General features: G+C 39.3%; 1 protein-coding gene across 1 annotated transcript in view; it reads right to left on the bottom strand.

The window, feature by feature from the left end:
• The window catches only part of MAGI2 (membrane associated guanylate kinase, WW and PDZ domain containing 2), a 1,506,415-nt gene extending 1,495,192 nt beyond the window's left edge, over window positions 1-11,223 (bottom strand). Inside the window, 1 exon segment of the mRNA XM_037836511.1 lies at window positions 10,601-11,223. Coding sequence (XP_037692439.1) covers window positions 10,601-10,901 — 301 coding nt within the window. The 5' untranslated portion in view covers window positions 10,902-11,223.
• Between the last annotated feature and the right edge of the window lie 7,055 nt (window positions 11,224-18,278).

Raw genomic sequence — 18,278 nt, forward strand, 5'->3', positions numbered from 1 at the left:
ATTCTCATTACAGGATGGAAAGCATCTTTAATAGATGGAAAAAATTTCTCTCCTTAATGACTCTTAACTGAGGTCATACAACACATACGACACTGAGAACTACTTGAGGGTGTAGATGACATCTTAATGATGGAATATTCATTGTCCTACCACCAGTCTCTAGCTCGGTGCCTGCCAGAGTAAGTTCCAATAAATGTTTGTTGAATAATAAGTAAATGAATTCTGTTCCTGGCAAAATGGAGCTTGGAACAGTTTTAATGAGTCAGTTTATAATTGAAGGCACTCCTAAATCAATGGCATGGATATTTGTAAACAAAATATAATTCAAAAAATATTTCAATTTAGTTTTGGCATACATTACTGGTATATTTTTGTAGATGATTTGCTTTCTGGATTATGTTCTACATTGAATAATGCTAAAATGAATACGTGTTCCTATATTTTTACTTCAAAATAGTAAGAATTTTCTGGAATTTGAAGCAGAAATTAACCAGAGCAAACTTGAATGAGGTGATGGAGACATAACTAGAATTTGATTGAATTTACATAAGAGGAACACCTAGATTGTTTTTCCCCCCAAATTACTTTTATTTATGAAAGAAGATCCCCACCAATGCTCCCCAAAAGCATAAATGAGAAAAAAAATGCTGACTTTCATACCATTTTACAGTTACTAAATTATTCAGAATGATTTTGGCAGCAAATTACAGAAATCACAATTTAAATGGTGAATTATGTACCCCAGTGAAGACATGTTCTTAATTTTAATCCACATTCCTGTGACTGTGAAACCATTTGTGAACAGGACCTTTTTAAGATTTTTTTTTCTTTTTAGCTGAATGTAGCCAACTGTATCTGGGTGGATCTTAAGCCATATTACAGGAGATCTTATAAATAGAAAAATCCAAAAAACAGAAGTTAGACAAGGCCACACAGGAAGAAGCCTGGAATCAGAAAAACACACGGAAAGAGAGATTGCCATGAGATAGGAGTCAGCGATGCAAGCCAAGGAAACTGAGGACTGCAACAAACCAGCCCCAGAACACTGCAGACTTGCGAACACTTGATTTTGGACTTCCAGCCTCCAAAGGTATAAACTAATAAATGCTGTTGTTTAAGCCAACCCATTATATGGCATTTGTCATAGAAGTTTGGCAAACTAAGACAAATGGCTTTAAATTTCTGGTTTATTATTATTTCAATAACAGAAGTCCTGGGTTGCTTATTTCAGCAACTCATCAAGGAGCAAGTACCATTTCATCTCTCAATTCCCTGTCATCTTCTACCTTTTGGCTATTTCTCATCACCTTCCCAAGGAGGCAACAGTTGCTCCAGGCATAACCTCCATATCCAGCAACTTTCCTAGACAGAAAACAGAATCATTCTTTCTTGGGTCTTTTTAAAGAACTAAGAAATTTGTCAGAAAGTTCCCAAGGGGCTTCACTTTACTTTTCATTAGTCAGAATTAGGTTATATGCCATTTCCTAACTAACCACTGGCAAAGAAGATAGAATTACCTTGCTAGGTTTAGACATTAGCATCGCCTTGGGCTCAGGCCAACCTGGGATGAAGTATGCAGCAGAACATCAACAGTGGCAAGGAAAGCAGGAAAGGAGCAGAAATGTGTGCCAGGTAGACAACTGTGGTAGGTTGAATTAGGTACACCAGCTTAAAACATGTTCTTAATCTTAATCCCATTTCTGGGGATGTGAACCCATTGTAAATAAGACCTTTTAAAGACGTTATTTTTAGTTAAAGTGTAGCCAATTGAATCAGGATGGGTCTTTAATCCTATTAATGGGAGGTCTTATAAAAAGAAAGCCAAGGGGAAGAGCTGGAAGTAGAAAGTCAGTGGGAACCTGGAAGAAAAAGGAGAGGACATCACCATGTGATGGGAAAGCCAAGGATTGCCGGCCAGCCAGAACTTTGCTGACCCCAGGAGAAAGCAAGCCCTCTAGCTTCTGAAACCGTGAGATAATCAATTCCTATTGTTAAGCCAACCCATTGTATGCTATTTGTCATAGCAGCCTGGAAGCTAAGACAAGAACCAACAATTGCTCTAATAAGTTTGTGGCTTTCTAAGGTCGGTCTGAAAGAGTATTCAACAGAAACAAAGCACCTTCTCAATCAGAGCCATAAGAGGAAATTTCCCCAAGGAAGAAGGGCATCTTGAGACCACTCAGATTGGCAATGAAGATTTTCCAATTAATTTCAAAAGGGAGGCTTGGATTGAGAATATAAAATGACATTTTCTTGAGACATAGTAGTAGCTATTGTTTTAGTTATCAATATATATCATGAATTTTATATATTTTATACTACATTTCATAGTATATATGTACTTTAAAAATTCATATACAATACCACTCCATAGTGAATTACCTTTATATAAAGAACTAGTTTGCAATTAAAACATTAATGTAATTCAAAGTATTATATTCTCCACTTCTTAACAAAATATCTAAGGATCCATTCTAATTAAACTTAGTTGGGTTGTTTTTTTTTTTTTTTACATTTTTAATTTCTAAGTAAGGCAATGCCAGTACTTATATTTTAGCTAAATATTTATAAATTAGACATCATTTAAATGATTTTTAAATGATTAGTTCTTTATAATTTTAATATACAATATATTCACAGCATGTTGGATCCAGACATCTCATTTTATTCTGAAACATCCAAGCTAAAACAAAGTAAATCATTCTGCAAATATGATATCCAATTCATGAATAATCATACGCCTTGTCCTTGCACCTCCTCCTATTACATAAAAATTGGCACATTATCCTGTGTGTTGTGTAGTCCACCAGCCATTTGGTGATGCAAATAAAAATAACCACATCCAAACTCTTAAAATATGACTCCTTATTTTCACTTCTAAACAGTTGATTTATATGAAATTTAGAAATCTTCTGGGTCCTTGATTTCATTATGTCTCTATGGTTGCCTATTTTCAAAGCTAGGTTAAGAGTACCACTCACAGTTGAAAGCTGATGCATGACTATGCAAGACTTTCAGCTAGATTTGTCACACATGGAGTAATTTTATGTTACTCCTTTCCCTAAAATAAGACTGTATCTGAACATGCATAAATGCCTTTCTGGGAATATTGATTTATAAAATGACATTGAATATTAGTGTTTGAAAAACATGTGTGTATGAGTGTGTGTGTTTGTGTTCCATGTATTCAAAGAATTTGAACAAATTTGTCCCGTTCTCCAGCATAACTCTCCGGCACCAGACTGAAGAAAAGGAAAGCATATATATACTTCCAACAAAAGAGGGAAAGGAGATCCAGCTATAGCTAGATTATGTTTCAGTAGAAACACAAAGAAAGAAGGTTTTAGTCTTTCCCTGCAGATGGGTAAAAGCATCTTTGATAATATTCTTGCTCACCCAGAGGGGGATCAAATTCCTTCAGTTTGCTTAGACCCCGCTTCCCACCCCAACAAAATGCCCCCTCCCTAAGAACCTCACTTGCTAGAAAGGCAAGATTACAGTCACCCAGAGTACTTTGGAAAGTTAGTCAAGACTTTTGAGAGATTTTAGTGACCCTTTAAGGCTAAATATTTGGCTACCTCTTGAAGAAAGTTTGCCTGGTAAAGAGTTGCTTTAACATCCTTACAGGATAGACTGAGGAGAAAGGCAAATGAGGTCAAATGTACAATGATCACATGCAACACTGGACATTTCCTATCTCCGAAACTTGCTCATACTTGCAATCCAACTAATCAGATTTTGACATATATTCTTGTGTTCATATATGTTCCAGCTAAGTATGCACCTTCCTGTGCACAGCAATACAAAGTATTAGGATAAGCATCACTGCCCACCTGTAAAATGAAAAATAAATGTTAAAATATATAATTGGTTTTGGTTCTTAACATTTTTATTCAGATATGCTGTATGGTCTATTAAGTGACAATGTAAAGTGCAAACAGCTTTTGTAATACCTGTGATCCATGGCAAGATAAATAATTCAATATAGCATTTGGGAAAGTGATATTATGCTATGCAAAACTTTTTCAAACACAAAATAATATATTTATTTTATTTTTCAATTAAACAGGCTTGTTCCTTCTTACTTCATTTCCTAAAGTCACTGAATAAAATCTCTGGATATTTATGAAAATTTTCTGATATTATATGCATTAATTTCACAAAAAGCAGTTAAGAAATTCATAAAAATTCTCCACAAATTTTGTCATTAGAAAAATTAATATCTATAAAATATCTTTTACTTCAAAAAGAAATGTTTATTTTTTTCCTTCTGTCCCATATCTCATTTTGCTTATTACTGGACATATGATGATTGCTGTGGTATTTTTTTAAATAACCAAAAGTAACTGAAACCATACAAAACCTCACATAGATTCATAAAACAATCCCCAGTATAAAGCAAGCCATGTAATTGTTTCAAATATTGAAACAAATGCAATCATTCATTTAAAACATCTACTCATTAGCCTATGGATCTTTGAAAATAGATAAGTTGGATGCAATTGAGTTAATATTCAATCAGTTGCCAAAGGAGGAGACTTATACTGTTTCTTTAAGACTATCCTATGCAGTCAACACTATATATCAAATGTAACACAAATTTTTTTAAGTTAGAAAAAAAAAAACTAACCCCCAAATGGAGACCTTGTAAAAGAATTGATCATTTGTCAATGAAATGTAATAATAGCAGCATATACTAATTCTCTATGATGATATGAGCAATTAAAAACAGTTATTAGCAGGTACATATACCTCACTGTAAGCCTACTACTATGTGAAAATCACCAGTTATGAAAATATTATTAAATTCTGTACATAACTTAATTATAATTTACTTTTATTACAGGAAATAGCACATCAGTCCTTACTAGAGACAGAAGAGAGAAAGGAAGCCAGGAATGGAGTGGAATAAATAATACAAAAATGTCTTAATACCAAGAAAGTTGTTAAGACTTTGTTCCATGCTTCTTGTCTTGAAAACTAGCCAGATTGTAGCTAGGGACAATTTTTGAAAGTTAATATTGGATGCTAGAGTTTCAAGGTAGATGTTTCTATTGAATTCTGAGATGGAATTAATTCAATTAAAATGCTAGCATCTGGAATGCTGGTGGTAGAGATATTATTGGTTGCTGAATCTTGTAACACTGTTCATGTAGAGAATTATTTATATTGAGCTACTGTCATTCTCACAAACGCAAAGAAAGTTTCTTGATGAATTTCAATTTCTTTTTTGCATTATACATTTTCTGTGAACACCTATAAACTAATTTTGTTTTGTTATAGCTTTTCTCTATAAGATACTTGATCTCTAGCTGAGAAGTGAAAGTTCAGCATTAAAATATGATACTTACATCTAACTCTAGTCATATGTGAGAACGATAAATAAATTCCCAAACTTAAATTCAAGTATTCCAATACAGTTTCTGTGTTCATCAAGCCTAAAGTAAACAATTCATACATTCACCAACTGTTTAGGGTAATGATATGGTTACAAAGGGAATAAATTACTGGAAGAAAATATACTATCACTAAGATATAAAATAAATATAAAACAGAAGACCTTTGCACATAAAGGCAGCATCAGTGGAAGTTATTTTTAAAAAGTAAAAATATGCTCCATTTTATTTAATGGCATTGTCTTCACATTAATGCTTTTCAAAGAAAAGGGTTTACTTTATTCTTCAGAAAAACCTCAAGAATATAACTTGAAAAACTACTCATAATATTAACTAGTTAATCATTTCATGTTTTTCAGTTAGTCTTCAAATAGGAGTAAAATACCATGAACGTTAAAAAAAAATCATAATGTTACTAGCTAAAAATGACCAACACATTTGGCATATCATTTGCTAACATTTACATAGCAATTATTATCTTTCAGACTCTATGTGATTTAAATGCATAACTTATTTTACTCTCAAGATATCAACACTACCTCAGGTTAGGTCACTTAGTCACATAGCCAGTACTAAGTGGTATACCCAAGATTCAAACCTAGGCAGTCTGCTTGAGAGGTTATACTTTTAACCACTACACGATTCCTTATCCTGGGGGAGATGATTCAGCCAGGTTTGCTATGCTTTCAAAAGCCCATTGTTTAAACTACAAGCAATCAGGGCTGTCAAATGTGAAAACTTTTTGCTCATTATGAAAGTGAACGGGAGAGTTTCAAACAACTGAAAAGGAAAGTGACATCATAACAGTGCCAAAAGATTACATGGTGCAAATGTTAAAAGCAGAGATGGTGGCAGTTAAATGTGTATAGCGTGATTTCACCCTGAGACTACACTCATTTAAAAGAAACACATAAAAAAAGTCACAGTTAACATTGAATGTCATACCACTTAAATTATCTATATATATAGAAAAACTTATGCCTAAACATAACTGTCTCATTAGCCTTGCTCCAAAACATTAAATACATTTTATTACTAAAATAATTAACTGGTCAAAATGTTTAAATAACCATTGTTTATTGAACAATAAATTCACATAATCTCAAATTTCTACGGAGGAAAATCAATCTTTATTGGCAGAAAATCTGACTTTTTTTTAATACATTTCCAAATAAAAAGAAGCATACAGGCTTAACTTTATACCAGCCTGAAGTCAGTCAAGAAGAAAGCATTACTCAATAAATGTAGATCTACTTTCCTTTGAAGATGCCTTTAAAAGGAATAATGGGAGGGAGTGCAATGTCGATAGTCTCTAGAAACGAATTTCAGAAGCATTATTTGGTCCTTCTTCCACATGGTAGAATTGGAAAACTTTTTTTTTTTTTTTTTTTTTTGCCTTTTTGCCTTTTTATTTTCTATTATAAGATCCTCACGGGAAAATAAGTCCAGACTAAGTCGGTCCCGATGTGGTATTAGATGCATTAGCATCCATATTGCAAGGAATGTATAACACAATGGCCCATGTGACTGGCTGCTATGAAACTTAGCTGCAAATTTAAAACAAACAATAACAAAGAAAACCTTAGCACTTAGCATAGACCCTGAAATCACTCAGGAAACTTCCTTCAACTGGCCTGACGCATTAACAAGGTCATAGAACCATTCTATAATTTTGAATCAAATACTTTGGTGAGGAAAGTTTATTCTACACTACAAAGCCATAGTTTATTAAAAAGGATGTGATAATAAATGGTATTTTTCATATAACTCATCACTGTGCGGATTAAAAACAGACAGGTTTAAGTTAAAAAGGAATCCCTTGAAGTTAATTAGACAGGTTTTAAAATTATTCTAAACGTATTTAAATAGAGAAAAACTGTGATACATTCATCTTGTCTAGCATGTATTGAAATCCTAATAACACACCTTATTTTTAAAAGATGATAATTTAGAATTATAATGAATATAATGTAAAATTAGCTGATTGAGTAAATAAAAATTAAGTTAAAAATGCAATTTTTATCTGGTGCTTATGTTATCAATATTCTTGTTACCCAAATCTCTCCTTTCCTTTGCAAAATCTGTATTAGCTTAGCTATGATTATGTATGTAGTTTCTATATAATACCCACTGTATAAAGGAACATTCAAAAATCAATTATCTCATTAATATTTTAAAAATACAACTGCTATATAAACAATGTTTAAAGTTTTCTGTATTAGCTTAGCTATGATTATGTATGTAGTTTCTATATAATACCCAATGTATAAAGGAACATTCAAAAATCAATTATCTCATTAATATTTTAAAAATACAACTGCTATATAAACAATGTTTAAAGTTTTCAGTTAAGCTAGTTCATTGGCTCTCTAGAAATACACCAACTTGAGACAAGAGCTTCTAAATGCTTTTCCAGCAAGTGATCTCTGTAGTGACAACCAAGACATACAAATACTATAGTAAAAAGTTCTGAAATTTCATCTTGCATACGATGATAAATAAATTAAAAGTCTATTATTTAAGAAAAGTCTATTATTTAAGAAAAGAATGATTTCACCAAGGGAATAGTATACATAAATCACCATATTTTAAATTTATACAAGAGGATTATATTTTCCCCAAAAGCTGAAAGAAGCATTTTTTTTTCTTTTTTGGTCAATAATGACTCAGAATAAATCAGGTTCGTGTGGGGCTTCTGTGAACATCATTACAAGCATCAATCATCAGTGACCCAGTGAAGCCCAGAACTGAGGGTTAATATAGAATTTTAAAATATTTCCCTAAATATACCACTTAACTATGCATATATTCCATGAGTTCTAAAAGCAATATTTTTCCAAATAAAACATAATATAGAAGATGAGTGATCAGGGTCCATTTTGCAGCAGCAAGTCATAGCAAACTTACATGATATCTCATACAGGTCCTTGTTTTACACAGGAATCACCCTGAGATATCCAAGTCCTATGGTCATTTGACCTCTTCAGGAACAAAAATAATGATGAAGGCTCGTTAACCCACCAGGTAGGCCACAGCTTTTTAAGAAGTAGAAAGCTTGCCTTTTTAAATGAAGGTAAAGGGGCTTTACCTTTAATTTCCAAAAACTGATCATAGTTTGCCCTGTGAAGCATCACAGAATAGTAGGAATTCCTTGATAGCTTTTCAATACTTGACAGCTTTCATCACTTCACTTTTCCAAGCTAAGTTCTTGAACTTGTTTCACAGAATATATGTCTAGCACACACAACACTCCTTTTCCTTCTCTTCTGGACACATTCCAGCTTGCTAGTATTACAGTTTGCAAAAGTCCATCTCAAATTGTAGTGCTCAGAACCAAATACAACATTTAAGATGTGGTGATCATTGCAAACTATAGTAGTACAATCACCTCCCTTACTAGGATACTATCATTAATCCAATTTAGCAATACATTAACTTTTGTATCCACTCTGTACTAAAAATACCAAGCTTGTTGCCAACAGGACCAGAGTCAGTCATTGCATTGCTGACCTTTTGGCCCCAGACCAGAACTTTACTGTCTAGCTATAAGACAGTACTATGACATCAAATAAACTAACATGAATCCCTGTATTTGAGACTCAGGTGTGTCATCTTGAAAAACAAAAAATACTCTACTTCCCCTCCTAGCTTAGTCATATTCTTTAGTATCATCCAGTATTGAACAATGTTGACCTCCAAGTCAATGTTTACATAGCCCATCTCAAATCTACAACCATGAATATTAAAGAATCACCCAAGAAAACTTCTTTTTTTGGCATGGAACTTTACATTTAAGAAATTTTGCCTATGAATTCTTTTCATTTGTTTACTTTTAAAACTGGTTTTGTGAAGAACATCTCCCTAGAAGCATTGCCCATAAGAGTTGCTCATGCAGTTCAATTAAGTGGTTGTTCAAAACCCAGGCAATGGCATTCCATCTCTGAATCAGAACAAATAATGTAATAATGACAACAAATCCTTAGATATGCGTGTGCACGTGTACACACATACTGCACATGAAATGGTGCATCGTGAGCTAAAAAAAGGAGTGCAATCACATGTGGACATCAAAGATACACTACTTAATTCTAGCTAATGTCCTCTTCCCAAACTGTTATATCACTTTTTCCTCCTTCGGGACAATTTTCTTTGAAGCAAAAGCAGTAAGAGAGTTCTGCCAGACCCCAGTTCCCCTAAGTTCACATCACAGCCTTCAATTGGGCACATCCAAGTCAGACTGGAGCTAAGGAGAGCCTGAACTGTAACCAGCCGGCCTTTCTATCCGACTCCTCCCCTGACACGCCCCCTAAATCTAGACCCAGAGGAGAGCCCAACCACAGAGGACGTCCGCTCAGTGAGGGAACCCCCTGAGTAAAATACTTTCGGGTAACCGTTTTTCTCACTCCCTTGCCCCCAACGAAAACATCCGTTCCTAGCGCCGCGCCTCCTTTGGTTAGTCAACTCGTGAGGGCCGACCCCGGGTGAGAGCCGGGTCAGTCTGCGCACGTGACGCGCAATGCCCACATGACACCATCGTCGGCGGGGGTGGGGGGGCAGGGGATGAAGCTGGGGAAAAAGTTACAGAAGATCCGTCAAAGCGTCCAAAGCCATCTGTCCCTTCTGCTTCCTTGCCAGCCAGTAGCGCAGAGATCCCCAGGGGACAGCCATGGACAAAGATGTCTCCAGCCCAGCTCCCAGAATGTGGAGCTCAGTTCTCGGCTCCCCACCCCCGCTGCTCCCCTCCACTCTGATGATGCCGCCGCACCCTCAAGTTGCTCCTTCCTTCCTTCCCTCCCTCCCTTCTTTTCCTCCTCCTCCCTCCCTTCTTTCATTTCGTTCTTCCTTCCTTCCCCAAAAGCTTTTCATCCACTGCGGGCGATGCCACTGACGCACATTCAATTTGCCCTGGGAGCTCACCGCACTGCTGGCGAGGTCAGACAAGGCCAAACTCCTTTCTGAGGCGAGGGTCTAACTGCACAAAGTTGCACACCATACCGCAACCTTCCCCTGCCCTCGCTTTAGCGCCCCCCACTCCTTCCCCAGTCGGACCCCTAGAAAAGTTCACTTGCTCTGCGGGTCCTCTCCCGACCCCACTCCAACATCGCGCAACACACCCCCTTTCACACGCGCGCCCACCCTTCCATTCCCCCTCGCCCGGAGCGATCCCGCTGCCTGGCAAAGCACCGGCAAGCCGCCGCGCTCACCTTGCTTGACACACTTGAGCCGGAGGGGGTCCTTGCAGTGTTTGATCACGGCCAGCACGTCCCTGATGGTGAGCCCCGCCACGGGGGTCTCGTTCACCTCCAGCAGCAGCTCCTCCGACACCAACTTGCTGCCGCTCTCATAGGCCACTTTGCCGGGCTTCACCTCCCCCAGGTAGGGGAACTGTCCATTCTCGGCGCCCCCCTTCAGTTCAAAGCCCAGCTGGCCCTCCGGGTTCCTGCCAATGACACTCTCATGGACTTTGCTAGTCCAGTGGCTTTTCTTTTTCAAGCTTTTGGACATGGCAGTGAGGTGAGTTGCCTCAGCTCCTGGGTTCCTTTGGGGTGGGGAGGACTGCTGGTGAGAGGATGAGGATGGAGGAGCAAGGGGGCGAAGGAGTGAGGAGAGCAGACTTTGCCTTCCTCCCCCACTCCGTTCGGTGCTTTCCCTCTTCTTTGGATGGAGTGTGGAAGGGGGAAGATGAGAGGGACTGCTGGGCAGAGATAGAAGAGAATGGGTGAGGTTGTGCTGTCCCTTGAATGACACTCGGGCTGTGGCCCCGCAGCAGAGGAGATCTGTGGTGGTGGCGGCGGCGGCAGCGGCTGCAGCCTGAGCAAGCAGTAGCCGAGCTGGTGAGCGGGTGGGGTGGGGGTGGGGAAGAGGGTAGGGATGCCGGGGGCCACTCCTGCGTGGTGTGAGTGGGAGCGCGCGCGCGCGTGCCTGGGTGTGTGTTGTTAGCTGATATCCATGGCAGCTGCAGTGGCAGCGGCAGGGTCCGTGTGTGTGTGTGTGTACTAGTTGCACCGTAAATGGCAGGAGGGGAGGGGACAGGAGGGAGAGGAGAGAGCCGACTGAAGAGGGAGGAGGGGCGCGCGGGCGCGCGGGTTGGGGGGAACTGTGCAGGGCTTCGCCGCTGTCTCCACTCCCTCCCTCCTCAGCTTGACCCGGTAGTGAAGGCAGGGATAGAGAGAGAGAGGCAGGCTGGGTCCGCCTGGCAGCCTACGGGAGGAGGCGGGAGCGGGGAAGGAGTGGAGTCGGGGCCCGGCGTGGGGAGGCTGGGCAGGAAGGGCTGCGAGCCCAGTGCGGACCTTTCTCAGACTCCACGCGGCGGGGCGGTGCGCTCGGCTGCTGCGCAGTGGACGCCCTGGCTTCCTCCGAGCCCGGGATCGGATGGAGCAGAAAGAGGGTGACCCCAGCATCTGCCGCGCCCGAGTGCCTGGTGCTACAAATCCGGCGCTGGGATCTTGCTGGCACGGGATCCTGCCGTGAGAAAGAGTTGGGATAGAGAGACCTGGCGTGGTTTTGCGGGAGAAGGCCTGGGAGCTGGTGGTTGGATAGGGGAGTAGGATTAGAGAGGCTTCCTCACTTCACTTTTACAGTAAACTCGTTGCAGAGTTCTCAGAATTCACCCTAGAGGGAGGGGAAAGTTAGAAAACTTGGAGGCTCATTACACTGGGTGGGGAGAGGTTGCAGCAGCATCACATTCCAGGGTGCAGGCCCTGCACCAGGCCAGGGTTGGAATTTAGCAGAGGGGTGGGATTGTCTAGCGAAAGACAATTCTAGAGAGTGAGGAGAAGAGGATTCTCTTTTCCTTGGTAGGAGTAGCAGTGGGGGGAGGCTGTTGCAGTGAGCGGCTTCTGCAGAGAAATGGACAATTTAACCCTAGAGTGTGGTGCTGGGATGAGAGGGGCATGCCCTTGCCCTGGAAAACCCCAGACTCTTTGGAAGAAACATTAAGATGACCCGGCCTAACAACCTCCTGCTGCAAAGAAAGAAAAGACTTGGAGGGTGAAAATAGCTGAATCAGAGGTGGAACTCAGCTCTCAGGCCCATAACTAGTGCTCTTTTCCTTAGATCAAGTTTGCAGCCAGGAGGAGAGGTGAGGACAGGGGCTTAAGGATGCAGGCAGGCTGCAGATTTTCACTCAAAAACTAAATTTGCTGAGATGTCAGGAGTTTTAAAATTGCTATGACTGGTAAATGAATTTAATTTGCTTAAGTTTCAAATGATATGTCTCAGACTACACCCCCCCCAATATAAAATCGAGCACCCACTCATCTCTTTAAAGCGAAGCATGAAAAGTACTGAACCGTCAGGATTCTTGATGTCTGAGATGAGGGTAGTGTGGGAGGCAAGCATTAAAGAGAAAATGTTCAGTCGACCCAAACAGAAAGATCAGATTCCAGATTTGAACCAGGCTCTGCTACTTACAAGATTGTGATCTTGGGTAAGAGTGTGATCTTGCTGATCTTTCTGAGCCTCAGTTTCCTCCCTTGTTAAACAGGGCTAAATGTACCAATCAGGCATATTTTGAGGACCAAATCAGGTAATGCATTCAAAGTGCTTGCCTGGCACAGGTAGGTAGGCACTAAAAATACTAATTTCCTTCCTATTTCCCTGTGAAGTAAATCTCACTATTTGTTGGAAAGGGGGTGTCAAATTTAGTCAGAACTGAAAGATGTTAAAGAAAGATGATTTGTTTAACCATATGTCTTTTTCCGTTTGAGAAAACAATTCCCAAAGGAGTTGGCAGGGACCAGTGAGGGTTATTCAGTGAACCGGGGGTAGTGGCATGATCTGAAACTAGAGGTGCAGGCAATGCCTCCAGTACATAAGACTGTGGCAAAGTCCAGCTCTCACCTAATAAGCTGGTTTTTAGCATTAGAGGTATGATCCTAAATAGAAATTGGGAGTGAAAACTGAAAATGTATTTTGACACTAGTAACAATAATTACCATGTATAGGTAACAGTTATATTTATCAAGTACTAACTACATGCCAGATATTATTCTATGGCCATTACAAATATTAATTTCTCCTGACTTTTAGGAGATAATAGGTACCATTATCACCCTATTTTACAAATAGGAAAACTGAGTCATGCAGAGATTAACTTTTACAAGCTTGCAAATCTAGTAAATGTTAGAGCTGGTATTCAGACCCAAATGGTTTGACTTCAGACCTGGTTTCAATCACTGTTATACTCCCTTACCATGTACTTACCATATGCCATACCAGCTCTTAGTACATGGTGTCCCCCAAAGTTGCATCTGCTCTTTATTTTTGGGGCAATTAGTTAAAAAAAGAAAACAAATGGCAGGGTTTTGGCATAAGAGCATGTTCACCTTCCAGATCCCAGGAGACTCATTGAGGTGTGTGCTGGTGAATTTATTGCTTCTCAGCTCCAAATCCACTCTTCTTTACCATGAGTTGTGGAAATTAGAGCTGGAACCTGTAATGGCACAATGTTGGGTCTTATCAGTAGACGGTGGTAGACAGACACTGCAAAAAGAAGGGACTTCTCTTGGTTCCAGTGCTTTTCTCCTTGAACCTGTGGTGTGGTGGTCAGTGAATGGTTTCCTGACTTGTGATGAGCAGGTGACCCAGTGTTGTATACTCTCCAGTGAGTTTTGCTGGTTTGCTAGTGTGTAGCTTCCCAGTGATTCCCACTGGCCTCCCAATGGGCAGCATCCTAGAGAATTTCACTGGCACCCCAACAAGCAGCTTTCTGCTCACCAGCCCTAGTCTGTGATACCACAAAGAATTTCTTGGCCATCCAAGTGAACCACAGCCATGTTATCCCCAGTGAGTCAGGCTTGATTGGCAGGGTGGAGGTAGGGGGCTTGGAGAGGGGATTGAGGTTCCTCTAAGTTATTCCCCCCTTGGGTATTCTCCCACAGCCCCACATGTAGTGGCTGTTCCCTGTATCTGCTATCCCTGTATTCATCATGGTCTCTATACCTGTCTTTGTAGTTAATCTTCTTTTACTAGTTAATAATTCTTTATATTTAATTTTCCCTTCATATTATGGTGTGGTTTTTGTCTCCTGACTAGAGGTTGACTAATATTACATGTAGATCATGTAGAACCCTGAGGAAAGCAATATCCTGGAAGTAGGAGGTTGAATTCCTGCCTTACCTGTGCAACTTTGAACAAGTCACTTAACCTCTGAGAATGTACGCCTTCATTGTAAAAAGAAGGCGATAGTATATATGAAAAGGTTGCTTGAATATCATGTAAAATAATATATGTAAATGCACTTTAAAACTATAAAATGATATCAAAATTAAAGGTTTGAATTATCAGTAAAGGAAGTAAGAGAAGAAAAGAGGAATATGGAGGGATATTGTCTTTAAGAAAACAATTACCTGTGTTCTGAGAACTTGTTAGATTGTTTCCTAGGGGAAAAAAGACAGTATGTCTTGTCAGATTTATTGTCATCAAGTAAATATGTTATTTGCTTGTTGATTGGTTGATTTTCTCTAGCTTTTCAGACATGCAAGCAAATAGTTGGGCATCTCAAGTTTGTTCCAGTTTCCAGCTCTGTGAAAATATGACAATGAAAATATGACCATTTTGAAATGCTATTCTGGAATCCCTCACATTTGGTTTATTTCTCATTTGTCTTGTTTACTTTTCCTGGGTTTGATACTTGTATCAACAGAGAGTCATTTCAACACTGAGCATTCCATATGCAGACCATGGCACTAGATATTGCCTGCTGTTGCAAATGAAACATAGGCTAGGAATCATAAAAGCTTTAAAAACAGCAGCAACAGCAAAAGTAAAGCATGAGTGTTTTTAATCCTTAGAAGAGTTCTATGAGGTAGATGCTTGTGGCAGACAGTCAAGTTCCTCCCAGTTCCCCTAGGATCCCTTTGACTGGATCTGTGGGCCCTCCCACAGCCTCTCTATTTCTTTTGTTCTTTTGCTTCTCAAGGCCTGCCCAGGAGAGGGCAAGGGCTCTTGTACCCACTTTGCCTATGGGCACAGAGAGGTAGAAAGAGTTTACTTCTCTGCCAGGAGTCATTTGCCAAGGAGTTTACTTCTCTGCCAGGAGCCATTTGCCAAGGACTTTTATATGATATGAAAGCCCAGCTCTCTTGTCTCTGGTTGCAAGAGACCCATTTCAGACTTCTGATGTTTAAAGCCACCAGGCTTGTGGTAATTCGTTACAGCAGCAATAGGAAGCTAATACAAATACCATTTCAGCCTTGGCAAAAAGAGAGCACCTGACTGAAAACCTCGTTGAACATTTACCACTCTGCTAAAGTGTGGGACCTGTCTTCGCACCTATGTTCAGCAGGTCTCACCCCTTCACAAAGGATTTTCTAGATGAGGTTCACCACAGTTTGGTTTTCCTGCTTCTGGTTCCATAATCTCCTTCCCCAAACACTTGCAGATTGTTTAGCATGTGGATAGTCTCTTTATATCTGTTGAGTAATCAATTGCTGAATGTTGTGTCCACTTCCATTCAGAAAATTAATTTTTTAAGTTTCATTATTGGGACATTAAATGTAACATGGTGTCAGGAGTAAGTGCTTTAGGTTCACATAGACATGGTTCAAATCACAATTCCATGCCTTATTGTTTCCTCATTTGCAAAAAGGAATAGCAGTGTCTTGGACCAGGGTCCCCAGAGGCATATGCTGAGGTGAGGCTTGTGTACAGGTGGTTTATTAAGGAAATGCTTCCAGGAAAATCCCATAAGGTATCAGAGTAAGCAAGATAGGGAAAGGATTTCTTTCAGGAAATATTCTAGCACCAGTATGATCCTGTGAGGAAGCATAGGGATGTACAATAAGACACCACTTTTCTGTACCCTCACTGCTTCAATCTTACTTCAGGTCCTCAACAACAGTGCCCCACATTATTGTGTTTTTTCTTTCCCTTCTCTTTATACCAAAAACCTTTATAATGTTGCCAGAGAGGCATTCGAAGTCCTCTTCTTTCTTCTTTGCTTAAAATCTACCAGTGCTGCCCATTAAATACACAGTGAAACCCAAACTCTTTATCTCACTTTTGTTTTCCTCTGCCCCCTTCCTAATTCTCCAGGCATAGTTTTCTATATACCCTTTGGGATTGGAGTCCAGAGCAACCTAACCAATGTGCCTTCTCCAAGATAAACACAAATGAAAAAGGGTACATTACAGAACCTATTCTCGTCCTTTGGAATATAATTAAATCAAGCGATTTCCAAGTTGAGTTTTAATAATATTCAGATTAGAGTAGTGAGTTACATGGCCTGGTGGCAATCACCACCATGTCTGGGGCCTAAGGCAGCTGCCCCAATTCCCGCCTTCCCTTTTAACCTAGTCACCCTCCAAGACATACCTCTAGGGTCACCTTTCCTCAGAAGCCTTTTTTTGACTCTTCTTCCTCCTACCAAGACAATATCAACCTTTCCTTTATGTCTTCATGTACCCTTTATAGAAATGTGACATCCAAGATACTTCCTTGTTCCAAGTCTCTCTTCCACATCAAGAATGGTTGGGTTTTTGAAGGGTGGTTCCTTGTCTTACTCATCTTTGTATCCTTAGCACCTTGAACAATGTCTAAAACAATGTAAATGCTCAATAAAAGTTCATTTAATAACAGACTTTCCCAAAATTTAGTGATAGTGTCTACAATTTCATTATATCAACACCACCTTAATATGAATTTTCCCCTCTAGTATTAACTGATCATCTATTTACCCCCATACTAATGTCTTAAGAGAATGGAATCCAGAAGAATACATACTGATGAAGAAAACAAAGAATATACAGTTATCCCTTCCACATCATGACTTTCCCCATTGCGTTTTCAATATATTGCAGGTTGGCATAAGAAATTAAATGAGAATTTTGGGGGAGTTTTGCAGAAGCCACAGACAACATGCAGAGGGCAGCAGATGACACACAAAGGCTAGAAATGTAGAGATATCTTGAAAAGTTTAGTAACTCATAAATGCATAAAATTATGTACTATTATGTATATTATGACCTGTACAGTATATATCTTATTGTTTAATAACATAAATAAACAGCTACACATTTTTTCTTAAAATTAAATTTGTAGTAAAATAATTGGATAGGAGTTACTCCTATGCAAGCTTCAGCTTGATATCCCAAATTGCCACAGTATGGATGATAAGCCCAAGTCAACAGTAGTCCCCAAAACCCTAAAGAACACACCCATGTCCCTACCTGAGACTCCATAAAAGTTTCACTTGCTAAGTTTATTCTTCAGAAACTTGAATCCTCCAGAGACCTCCTATGCCAGCTAAGTCCCCAAACCCAGAGGCAGCATGCTCTTAAAGAGCATCAACCAGTCACAGCCCCTTTTCTCTTAATGTCAACACCCCTTTTCAACATGAACAAGTTAAGGTGATCATACCTAGACACCCCTGAAGATCCGGAAAGTGGTTAAACTAGAGGAAGTGGTAGCAACAGAAAAGTTAAAATTTAATAAAGGATTATGAATACTGAATCACTGTATACTTTTCTTTTTCTTAGTTGCTAGGATATTAGAATAGCTAGAAGGAAAGAACTGAAACAGTGGAAATGTAACCCATAGCATTCTTTGAAACTTGCTATATAGCTACTTATTAAATTGTAATTTGAAAGTTGTCATCTTTTTGTATATATGGTATATTTCACAATAAGGAAATAACTGAAACTATGGTACTGTAACTCATAACATTTTTGGAAATGTCCTATATAACTACTTGTTAAATCATACTTTGAAAGTTATCACCTTTTTGCATATATGGAAAAAAAGAACTGCAGTTCTAAGCACTGGTTTGGGGGTTGGAGGATGCCAGACATATTTGCCTCAATCTCTCATGACATCTCCTGGTGATCTCACAATGATCTTTGCGTCTCGAGTTTCTTGTATCTTGTGTCATTTAAATGCCAT

The sequence above is a fragment of the Choloepus didactylus genome, chromosome 5 (assembly GCF_015220235.1).
Source record: "Choloepus didactylus isolate mChoDid1 chromosome 5, mChoDid1.pri, whole genome shotgun sequence".
NCBI lineage: Eukaryota > Metazoa > Chordata > Mammalia > Pilosa > Megalonychidae > Choloepus > Choloepus didactylus.